The 12,475-nt window shown below is 39.3% G+C and overlaps 1 protein-coding gene across 1 annotated transcript in view; it reads right to left on the bottom strand.

Annotated features, from left to right (window-relative positions):
- Positions 1–12,475, bottom strand: part of gpc1a (glypican 1a) — a 72,502-nt gene that overhangs the window by 13,502 nt on the left and 46,525 nt on the right. The window contains exons 3-4 of the mRNA XM_049465514.1: positions 8,075–8,472; positions 799–964 (exon numbers count right to left, since the gene is read on the bottom strand). Of these exons, the coding sequence (XP_049321471.1) occupies positions 799–964; positions 8,075–8,472 (564 nt within the window). The remainder of the gene's footprint in view (positions 1–798; positions 965–8,074; positions 8,473–12,475) is intronic.

Raw genomic sequence — 12,475 nt, 5'->3', positions numbered from 1 at the left:
TGCTATCACTCTTTTTAATTTCCGCTTTATTGCAATAATCTATTTGCAGAGAATGTGCAAATTAGAACCGGCCCCTGCCAGAAACAGGGAACATCACAATACAAAAAAGCCAGATTGATCTACACTGTGGCCAAAAGTGTGTGGACACTGCATTCAATTATAAAATTTAAATTAAATTATGATAAAATTAAATTAAATTAAATTTCAAATAAAATAAAGCCCCAAGAAGGAGTTGTTGGAATAGAATGATATTTTCACGCTTTGCTCCCATGCCTTTCAAATAGCGTCAAAATTTATGAATCAATCTACACAGGTGCGACGTGCGTGAGACACACACTCACCACGCGTACCTCACACGGACATGATGCAGAGCGTAAATCCAGCTTTGTCTCAACAATAAACAGAATTAAGAATCAAATAATATTGCTGTTCCTGTAAATTGTGAACAGCCAGATCAGTATCTTCTGCTGAGACGTGCAAAGCACTGTACTTTTAAGATACCAACATGCTAAAGTCAGAGCGCACCTGGCTTTTAAAGGAAATGGCAAGTGAAACGCTGATGGGTTTATTACCCGTTATGCGCAAAACACACCCATGATTAATAAAGAAAATTGATAAATGCCTTTTGCGCGTTTTGAGTTGCGCAAGGCATGCTTTTTGCGTCCTTATAGCAAAGACACACGATACGCCCTAAATCCAGCTACGTGATTCGTGGTAGATGGCTTGGCTGTAGATAAATAGATAGGTAAGTATAGGACCCCTTGTTTGTGTTTGTGCGTATGCTTGCATCTTACTAACCTATGAGGTTTTGCCACTCCGTGTCCAGGTCGGCCTGGTTAGCCAGGCAGCCCTTCATGACGTTTTTGCAGTAATTGGCGCAGGGCTTGACGGAGCCCAGGCCCCGGCAGTGCGGGCAGTACACCAGCTTCATAATGGCACGGTTACATTCAGGAGTCAGAGGAACCTGAAAAAAAGACATGCTGTATATCAGTATCATCATATAGCCAATACACAAAAGCAAACTTTTTTTTATATATATAATTTTATTTCTAATTTTTTCCATTTTCTCCCCAATTTACACAGCCAATTACCCAACCCACTCATTAGGACTCCCCCTATCACTAGTGATGCCCCAACACACCAGGAGGGAGAAGACTAGCACATGCTTCCTCCGATACATGTGAAGCCAGCCACCACTTCTTTTCGAGCTTCTGCTGATGCAGCATTGCTGAGCAGCATCACAGCGTGCTCAGAGGAAAGCGCAGTGGCTCGGTTCCGGTACATCAGCTAACAGACGCCCTGTGCTGTGGACATCACCCTAGGAGTGATGTGGGGAGAGAGCGCCATCTACCCACCCGGAGGGAGCAGGGCCAATTTTGCTCCCTCTGAGGGCCGGCAGCTTGATGGCAAAGCTGCATTAGCGGGGGTTCGACCTCCTGCTCTTTAGACTAGCGCTTTAGACTGCTGGATCACTCGGCGCACAAAGCAAACTTTTACATTTATCTACAACAAAATCACACTCAAAGCTGCTGCTTCTGATATCATTTCCATTAATGCAACACTTTCCAGTCTGAGTGACTGAAGAGACTAAAAAGATAAAGTGAGGATAATGGATGTTACAGAAACTGATAATGAGAGTCTACAGCTAGAATCACACAGTAGATCACATGCAGAAAGCCAACAATGTGCATACTGAAAGAACAGAATCGATAAATTGTGAAACATTGATTTGAAGGTTGTGCTTCAACTCCATCAATACTGGAATGTCAGAATTATTGATTATAGTGACGTTCAATAAAGTATGCACTCATTTTCACCCTCCTAACACCACCCCCAAAAGCATGGTGTACTGTGTATTGCTACTGTCGATAATCCTGTACTATAAATAGTTCCTCCAGCACCGTTATTGAAACTTAAGTGGTAATTTATTGAATATTGAATGGTCATTTATTGAAATTACGTAGAAGCGACAAACTGTGAACGCCAACCACTGCTGTTCCTCTTTCAAAAAAACATCCACTAGAAACAAAACAGCAATAAAATAGCAAATTACAAAACCCCTTGACATGATATACACCTTATTTTCAATAAAATCAAAAGCAGGACATTATTGCTTAATTTGTGTAAGAACTTCTAGCACTTCAATAATGAGTAGTAGGGTTCTGTATCGTAGACAATAATATCCTTATACTTTTTAAAACAATAATAAAAGAAAACTTTATTGTGCCAATAGTGATACTCTGTTTTGCTATTTACTGTGAATCTTTAATAGTATGTTTTGTATTACTATTTATGTTTGCAGTTCAGGCGGGTAAACTTGTTTGTGTGCTTTGGATCATTGTCCTGCTGCAGAACCCAAGTACATCTGAGCTGGAGGTCACAAACAGATGTCCAGACATTCTACTTCAGGATTGCCTAGTAAACAGCAGAATTCATGGTTCCATCTATTACAGCAAGTTGTCCTGACCCTAAAGCAGCAGCAGAGCATCGACAGACCATTACACTATCACCATCATGTTTTACATTCGATATGATGTTTTTTTTTTTTTTTTTTTTTAATTATGTGTTAGTTTTACGCCTTCCAAAAAGTTCTGCTTTTGTCACGTCAGTCCAAAGAATCATCCAGTCAGTCCTGGGGATTGTCAAGATGTTTTTTTTGGTAAATGTGAGATGGGCCATTGTGTTCTTTTTGGGAAGCAGTGTTTTTTGCTTTGAAACTCTCCCATGGAGACCATTTTCACCCAGTCTCTTTCTTATTATTAAATCAATAATACTGACCTTAACGGAGGCAAGTGAGACCTGCAGTTCTTTAAATGTTGTTCTGGGTTCTTTTGTGACCTCCTGGATGAGTTGTCCATGCCCTTTTCTAATACTTTTTGTCGGCTGGACACTCCTGGAAAGGTTCACCAGTGATCCATGTTTTCTCGATTTGTGAATAATAGCTCTAACTGTGGTCCGCTGGAGTCCCAAAGCTTTAGAAATTTCTTTGCAACCTTTTCAAGACTGATTTTGATCGATCTTGAATTTCTTCAGATCGGGGCATAATGTGTTGCTTTTTGAGATCTTTTCATATCATACTCTTCATATTGTCAGACATGCTATATTTAAATGATCTGGTCTGATTGTGGTTAGTAGTGAAATTGAACTCAGCTTTCCTAAAAGTGTAATTAATCACAGTTCATGTATTTATTTATTTTTACAAAGGGCTAGATTGGTTTAGACAGTTTTTTTTCATCATTTAAAAAATGCTTTTTATTTTTTACTCAGGTTATCTTTGTCTAATATTAAAGTTTGTTTGATAATCTGAAAAAATGTAAGTATGACAAAAATTCAAAATACAAAAGAAATCTGTAAAGGGGCACTTTTTATATATTATATATTTTTTATTAGTTTGAACATTGCTTTTTTATAACTCAAATAATTTCAATTGGCAAATATTCAGTTCATCCTTACATACATTATATTTTTAGTAAATGCACTCTATGACACTTTGTAAAATAGAATTTGGGTTCTTTTAGCAGGGACAAGAGGCTGTTACACAGCTTTGGATGTAGAATATCAATGTATGACGCTTGTACATCTTATTAATATGCTTCTAAATTGAAAATTTCACAGTGTATTAAATGAATTCTTAATTAATCCTAATTAGACTGACTCATAGTGAGATCAGAGGGACGCACACATACCTCTACTGTGTGAAACAGAACTAATCATATTTTCTGTGCTTTTATAATTACACAGAGCTTTTTACGGTTGTCGGCAGGGTTTCTGCTGAGGCCTCTGTGATACAGGCTTAATCCGTTCCTACAAGACATGCGATACTCGGTGCTGATAGGCTGCTCTAATCGTGCAGGAATCTCCAGACGCCGGCATGCTGGGAGGTTTACTCCCGCTCTGTAGGTAGTCTCTTAAAGCGGAGCGAGCTGTCGCATTGCGCCCCATTTTCATCCGTCAAGGGAACAGCGAGCTCCGGCTTTGGAGAGGAGGAACAGCTGCTAGGATCTGGACTAAATTTCCTTGTACGGTTCTGCTCAGAAGAACCCCTGCAGGCATGCAAAACATTGGCGTGTTTCTCAAGCTCTTTCGGGACAAATTTGACTTCCATTAAATCAAAGTACTTATATTTTTCCTGCAGTACATCAAGACCGGAAATAAGAAGAACCACCTTAAGAGAGTGCTTACGCTGTTGTAGCCAACGTGGGACGGCCCATTCTCAAGCTAAGGAGCCCCAGCAGACCCATTACTTTTTAATGACGTTTTTCTTCATTAACCTTGTGATGGTTTCCTTCATTTACTTTATTATTAATTTTAGTGGATCAGCCAAGCTCTTGCATCTAAAATTACATACAGTGCTGTTTAAAAAAATAGCTCCCCTATTATTTCCTGCCTTTTTTTTTTTATCATACTTACATTTTTTTTTACACATTTCAATATCAGACAAAGATAATCTGACTAAATATCATAAAAGTCGTTTTTAAAAGAGAATTTATTAAAGTTACAAATCCATTCAAACCAACCTGGCTCTATGTGAAAAAGTATTAAAGTAATAACAGCATCTTAATCAGACTTAATCTAGAACACTCAAAAGACTTGCTGTGCTTCAGATCATTGTACTGTTGCAGAACCCAAGTACGCCTGATCTTAATCTCACAAACTGATGGACAGATTTCTTCATCAGGATTTTCTGATAGAGAGCAGAATTCATTGTTTCATCAATTACAGCAAGTTTTCCAGGCCCTAAAGCAGCAACGCAGCCCCAGACCATCACACTACCACCACCATGTTTTACGTTCAGTATGAGAATGTTCATTTTGGTCGACAGCGACATTTACTTTCTCACACAGGGCCAGATGTGTAAAATGTGTTTGTTAAACTAAAAAAATGTACAAATGAAAAACAGATTTTGCTGTGAGAATTTGATTGCATTCAGTAACAAGAGCTTTAGTGAGGCGAATTGTTCCAACCACCCTTCGTAATTTTCCTTTGTTTGTGTCTTCGGCTGCTTTTTTTCTGTTTCTTAGGTTTGCAGTGCCCACAAGAGGAGCACACAATAAAAGAGTCTAGAAAAGTCTGTGCCTGGTTGCATAAAACACCTTAAATTAATTTAAAGATAAGTGTATATAAAAAGACGTGCCCTTAAGTAAGTCCTTAAGTGTTGCAAAAAGTCCTGTAACCATCTTTTCCCTTCAAATTATTTAACCAAACCCTCCCCTTTCCTCAAAAAAGGAAGGCTTTAAGTTTTTGAGATTCATGAGCTATATAACATAACCTATATTAACTGTTATTATATTATATTATATTCAATTATTTTTCAAACTATAAGACACACTTAAAATCCCTAAATTTTCCCAAAAATCGTCAGTGCATTAGCTGCAGAGCTAGCGGACTGTATAACGGACTGTAGTTTGCGTGTTTATCGTGTTAAAACAAGCTACATGGGATGAACCGCTGCTGGCTGGCGCTGTGAAATGCGGCTGGCTAGCGCTGCTAAGCTGGGCATGCTATCGCTGCTTTCCACGGCTGCCTAATGCTGCTAACTGGGGCTGGATAGCACTGCTAACCGGAGCTGGACAGCACTGCTAAGCGGGGCTGGAAAGCACTGCTAACCAGGGCTGGCTAACCCTGCTAACCGCGGCTGGCTAGCCCTGCTAACCGGGGCTGGCTAGCCCTGCTAACCGGGGCTGGACAGCACTGCTAACTTGGGCTGGCTAGCCCTGCTAACCGAGGCTGGCTCGCGCTGTTAAATGTGGCTGGCTAGTGCTGCTAAGCACGGCTGGATAGCACTGCTAACCGGGGCTGGCTAGCACTGCTAACCGTGGCTGGATGGCGCGGCTAAGTGCGGCTAGTGCTCACACTAGTACAAAATACTAGAATTCTAAGCTTACTGTAAATACACGGAAAGAAAGGAAAGAAATTTGTGTAGATTAACATCCAGCCCCAGTATGACTATGAAAGAAAATGGTCTGAAACAATTTTACTTCTGTGTTTAAAGGTTACGCTAGCAATCTGTTCATTTACTGTGTTAAAACAGAACTAGCATAGCATAGTCAGAATGCAGCTAAATTAGATCTGAATATGTAATTAATCAAAAATATAGTGGAAACAAAAAACTTTAGTTTTGACAGAGTTTGTGCTAAAACTCAAAATTGGTGTGAAATGCTCTGTGAAATGCAGTTTTTGACCTGGAGCTCAGTTTTAGTTGGCATCCATCAACATTTAAACCTATTCAATTAAAGCAATGTTTTGCAAGACATATATTCATCTGCCACTTAAGACATGTTATGTGGTAAAATTGATCTTATTTAGTTTAGCCCTCAAGCTAACATTGCTAACAAACTTTTAAAGACAATAGTCACCCCACATGTTTTTTCCAAAACCACACGCAAAAACACTTCTTTCCACTCGCAAAAAACTGCATCCAGGTCTTTAATGAGGTCACTCGTAAATGTGGTTTAGGGTGCAGGATGACTTACTGTGAGCTATAATTAGGAATTAAAAATACACCGAGCTAAATGCCGGGAAGGAGGGGTAATTAGACAGTATTTAGACATTTATATTGTGCCAAAATCTGACTTCCAGTAGAATTTGACAGGCCTTTGCGTAAATGCGCTTAGTAGTTTTATAATTACTGTAAGAACTGTAGCTCTGTATCTGTTTCTATACATACTTTATTATCCTGTTTTCACCCTTTTCTTTAATGACCTGTACTTCACAGGATCACCACGGAGCTGGGGCTATTTGGATGGTGTGTCATTCTGAGCACTGCAGTTACTGTACTGACAAGGTGGTGGTGTGTTAGTAGTGTGTGTTGTGCTGGTGTAAGAGTGGATCAGCTGCAGCAGTGCTGCTGGAGTTCTTAAACACTGTGTCCACTCACTTGGTGCGTACCATCCATTTTCTGAATTCTGAAGGCAGCGGAACATGTATTCTATTTGGTGATTGCAATCTCACGCTCAGATTTAAAAACATGGTGGACGGAGTAGACACTCCAGTGTAGTTTGTGTACAAATGTAAGTCTTTTTGTACTTCTGTATTTCGACTGTTTTAAGTTGCTTTTACATGTAATTAATTTAAAGTAAGACCTGACAGACTAAAGCTTCCGTTAGCTTAGCATGTTAGCGGATTTAACGGGTAAGCTAACAGAGCTAGAGGTATTACTAAGTACCAAACCCCGCTGGTGTGCTAAGTTAACCATGCTACAGGGTTCATACATTTTTTAACCAATACATTTGAATAACTTTTTCATGACTTTTCCATGCCTTCACAGTAACTTTTTCTGACCGTACAATCTTTTAAAACATCAGTAAAGACATGGATAATAAAACTAAAACTTAATGTAAAAAATGATTATAATATGCCTATATCTTACCTAAAATTAATAACATCGAAATTTTACATTTTACTAGCTGAATAACATTTCTGCTTAATTAGTATGTCAATGCCTTATATTTGTCTGAATGATGCCAGACAGCATTAAATCAGCATTTTTCTCTAATAGTCCAGCTAAAACTCCAGTCGGAGTTGGACCCACACAGCTAACTAGCTAGCTATTGCAAAGACATATGATTGAGTTACCCAAATATTAAATTAATTTAAAAACCAAAACAGTGTTTCTTAATCAATAAAGGGAAATGAAGGTCTCAAATTTCCATGACTTTTCCAGATTTTTCGTGACCGTATGAACTCTGGTGCTAGCAGGCTAAGCTACCTCCGCTATCAGGCTAGCAGCGTTAGCTGGTCGTCTGTTTTTTCTTCTTACACTCCACTACACTACATTACTGGCCCACCTTGTAGATGTCATCTCATGACGTGCTGTTGGCTTGATGTTTTTTGGTTGGTGGACTATTTTCATTCCAGCAGTGACACTGTGGTGTTTATAAACTCCAGCAGCACTGCTGCGTCTGATGAGCTGCCATGCTTCTGTGTAGAACTATTGTCTATCATATCCTAGTGCAACTAAAAGCTTGTCACCAAATACTATTATATCCAATCTATGGAAAGTTGTTTAATTAATCATTATTAGTACAACAGAGCGAAAAAGAGCTGATAAGAAAGCAAAGAAACTCCACTGTACCTGAGAAACCTTCCTCACGACATCTCCGGCCATGTTTAAGCCCTGCACGAAAGCACGGGCGGCGACGAACACGCGCACCAGCCGGGTCTTCAACTCGCGAGGGGCTTCACCGAACAGACGCAGAGTCTCGGCCTGCTTGGACGCACACTCCAGGAAGTCGTCAGAGATGAGCGAAGCAGCGGCCGGGTCAGAGGCCTTCAGCATTCGCTCCAGCAGACGAGCCCAGAACTCATCCAGAGCCTCCTCCAGGTTCAGCGCCGCGCCCCTGTAGTAGCGCCGCAGTTCCGAGTACAGATCACGGAAGACCACCGCATTGGGCCCATACAGAGCCCCCAGGGCTTTAACGAATGCTTCCTCCAGCCAGCGCTCGGATCCATTCAGAAGTTCTATGAAGTATGCTGTAGAGAAAAATAGAGAGAAGGTCTGTATATTAGGGCTGCACCACAATGGTAATTTTTCAAGATTTCAAGAGAGATTTTTTTATTCAGTCAGTGCAGTGACTACCAGGAGATTTTACAGCACTTCATGCTATGGAGAGGCAGATTTCATTTTCCAGCAGGACTTGGCACACTGCCCACACTGCCAAAAGTACCAACTGGTCGTATATAAAATTCAAATTTTCTTCTAAAACACTGATTTTTGGGTTTTCATCAACAAGAAAATAAATAAATGCTAAAAACCGATCACTCTGTGTGTAATACATCTATATAATAAATGAATTCCACATTTTGAACTTAATTACTGAAATAAAGTAACTTTTCAATGACATTCTATTTTTTTTTTTGAGATGCACTAGTAGGTTGTGATCCCAATTTTTTTTTTTTTTATATATATATTAATCTGGCAGTTGGTTGATTATGTTGGAAATAGAAATGCTCCAAAAAAATATTTTTTTTACTACTTTTAGCTAGGCTTTGGGTCAACATAACTGAGGAAGCTTTGAGACCATCCTAAGCCAAATTTACAGGCCACACATTTCACTCTAAACTAGACTCTGCTGAACAAACCAACTTAAAATACGACTAATAGCCTTCGATCATTTTAGTGGTCCATTTTCGTGCCTTTCAAGAGGGATCTGTCAGCATCGTGTGTTATGAGTTGTTTCCAAAGAATATTGTGTAAGAAGTATGAATCTTTCATCAGACATAAAATACGCTACTTTTTTGACTCTTATGAATATTTCAAAGAGCTAACTGTCGCTGGGTTGTGATGTCGGGAGAGTTTTAAGAGTACCACGGTAAACACATGAGCATCTTGGGAGAAGATGAAGGGTGTTTGAAAGTTTTGAGCTTTGTCCTCCAGCTCTAAGCTCATCCCTGGAGAAACAAGCGAGCGAGCAGTTTGGAGTAAGTGCTGAATCATAGGCGCTAAATCTCCTTTGAAAAGATAAAAGGGAAAACTTGTTTTCTGCATCTGAAACTTGTTCTCTGATTTGGGCGAGAGTTTTGCAGTGGGGAAGAGAGTTGTGAAGCTTCTGCTTTGGAAAAACAGGTAAAGAGCATCAGACGGTAACTTGGCTGATGCTGGTTTAGACTAAAGGATTGGAAGGGAATTAGATAACAGCATTCAAAATGTGAAATGGGGAAATGGTCAGGGCTCCAGACTAACACCGTCCCGCTGTCCCTGGGGAGTATAAAAATAGAATACGGGACAGGATTAAAGCTCTTTCAGGACACTTTGGGGATGGAAAAGTTGTGTGCAGTGATTCTGGTAATAAGCATTTTATGAGGAGACTGTCTGCTGCTTGAAATATGACTAAGAGATTTCCTATTGCTTTGCATATAGTCTGTTTACTGTTAAAGTCCTGCCATTTAATATAGAGCCAATCAGCTTGGTGGAAACACAGAGAAAGGACGGGTCAACCTGCGGATAAAGGGAAAAGCCCATAAAGGATATAACTGTAGAGCACTGGCAATTACATGCAGAAAAACTGCTTTCCCAGCTGATGGATGGCAGAATTGCGCTTTTAAGATGAGTAGATGTGGGTAGATGTTAACATAGATGATACAAGATGATATATGAAATACACACATTTCAGTTTCTGGTGGCCAACAGAAAGATCTGGGGCGGTTCTGGGATGGTTGTGGAAAAAGTTTGGTGGCCTATACTACTGGCCAGAACTGGACTTTACGTAAGATTTAGTTGTTCCCAATGGCTCAATCTCAACTCAAAAAATATATGTACATTTACAATGGAAAGGGTGGTTAAATAGTGGTCTAAACACCTCTAAAACATGAGATGGATATTATTTTTTTTATTGTTTTAGTACAAGGGCAAAGTCAAACTGAGTTACCCCACAAATAAAAAGCTGGAGAAGCAGGTGTCTACAAACGTTTGGACATATAATGTACCTTCAGACACCTTCAGTAGTCTTGTGGAGACCATCCAAAATGGACTTTTGATGTAGTAAAACATGATAAAAAGTACTTACCTTTGATGTATAGCACACATCCGTTCTCCCACAGCAATCTGAAATCTAGACATTTTAACAGTTTGTCCAAACACCCTTCAGACTGGGTGACACGGGGCATAATTTGCCCCGATAAATCGCTTTTTACACTGTTATTCAGGACCAAAGTAGCTCCACACCTCCTTGCTAGAATCCGGAGAGCACTGACATCTAAAACGAGGCATTAATAACTTAAAAAGTATCCTCAAAAGAGTCCTCATAACATAGCAGCCAGTGTTAGGAGCTGAAGCTAGTGTTATAGGATGTAAAGTGTGGTTTTTTATAAGCTTATTGTGCACTTTTTAAGTTATTAATGCCTCGTTTTAAATGTCAGAGCTCTCCATTATTTAGGTGTGAAACAACTTTGAGCCTGAATCACGGTGGAAAAAGCGATTTATCAGGGCAAAAGTGCCCTGTGCCACTCAGTCTGAAGGGTGTTTGGACAAACTGTTAAAATTTCTAGATCTCGAAACGCTGTGGGAGAACGGAGGTGTGCTATTCATATATATATTTAAGGTAAGTACTTTTTATCATGTTTTGCTACAACAAAAGTACATTTTACACCAGAGTTCTCCTTTAATAATATTAGGCAATGAGTTTTAGTGTTAGGAGTCAGCAATTGCTAAACTGGGGAGAAAAGCATGATAAAATCATGGTTATTAAAACATTTTTAACTTGACACATATTAATGCTGAATTACTATCCAGCCCTAAGTGACCTACACAATATCAGGCAGGTGGTTTTAATGTTGTGGCTGGTTGTCATTTTCATGTCATTTTCTAAAGAACGGCTTCATACAGGATGAAAGCCTGAGGCCTCCTGCTAAGTTCGGTATCGTTACTGCCGGATACAGTCAATCACAGTTTATCATGTTTTAATGGGGGCTTCTGGAGAGGGCCATGAAAGGTGTCTGAGAAGGCTCCTACAGGGCCACGCTTGGTGTGAGAGAGCAAGAACATTTCCTCCTCTCTAATCTGCACTTACTTTGACACAGGCCAGGAGAGAGTGTGAGCTTCAAAGTCTTCACCCTTCACCTTTACTGTTCTTTTAACCAGGTGCTCTTAAAGACGGACATAAAAACTCTAACCCAAACCACATGAATCTGAATGAGACTGCAGTGGGGATAAAGTGGAGTCTGCTGGTTTCAGACCTTTCGGATCATAGGCCTTATATGATCTATATAGTTATATAGCTTATAATTTATAACCTATATAGCTCCTCTGCTTCACCTCTATACTGACCTTGTTGCCTGGTATTCCTTTATTAAACATCCCCACGTCAAAAAAGTTGGGACCGTACAGAACATTAAAATAAATGCAATGTTAATTTAATGGCAGACAAGATGAATCCAAATACTTTTTAAACTTTGTCTACTCAACATAATTGTATTTGTAAACGTACAGTACATGTCAAAAGTTTGGACAAATCTTCTTCTTTAATGTTCTTTTTAATTTTTTCTACATTTTAAATGAATACTGACGTCAAGCAGACTATGAAGGAACACATAAGGAATCATGTAGAAACGTAAAAGTGTTTCTGCAGTTCCTAAAGCTGATAAACTTATCCTGTGCAACAGAAGTACCTCTTGCTCTTTTTTTCCCTCTCAGGTCCTGATGAGAGCCAGTTCCATCATAACGTTTTTGAAGATCTTGAGGATACTTACAAAATGTTGAAATTGTTGAAGTTTTTCAGATTAACTGACCCTAATTTCTTAAAGTATTTTTTTCTTTACTTGAGTAGAGTAGTTCTGAATATTATATGGATTAAATCATTACTCAAATCTATTACAGCTATTTACTGTATACCAACTTTACCTCTTCACAACTTTACAACTGATGCTCTCAAACATATTAAAAGGGCAAGAGATTTAAGAAATTAACTCTTGATGAGTTCAGCACAGCTGTTAACTGAAAGCCTGAATTCCAGGTGGCTCTATCAGATAAAGCAGACTG

The sequence above is a fragment of the Astyanax mexicanus genome, chromosome 16, assembly GCF_023375975.1.
Source record: "Astyanax mexicanus isolate ESR-SI-001 chromosome 16, AstMex3_surface, whole genome shotgun sequence".
NCBI classification, from domain to species: domain Eukaryota; kingdom Metazoa; phylum Chordata; class Actinopteri; order Characiformes; family Acestrorhamphidae; genus Astyanax; species Astyanax mexicanus.
Note: the sequence above shows the minus strand (reverse complement) of the source record. Positions and strands in the feature narration are given on the sequence as shown.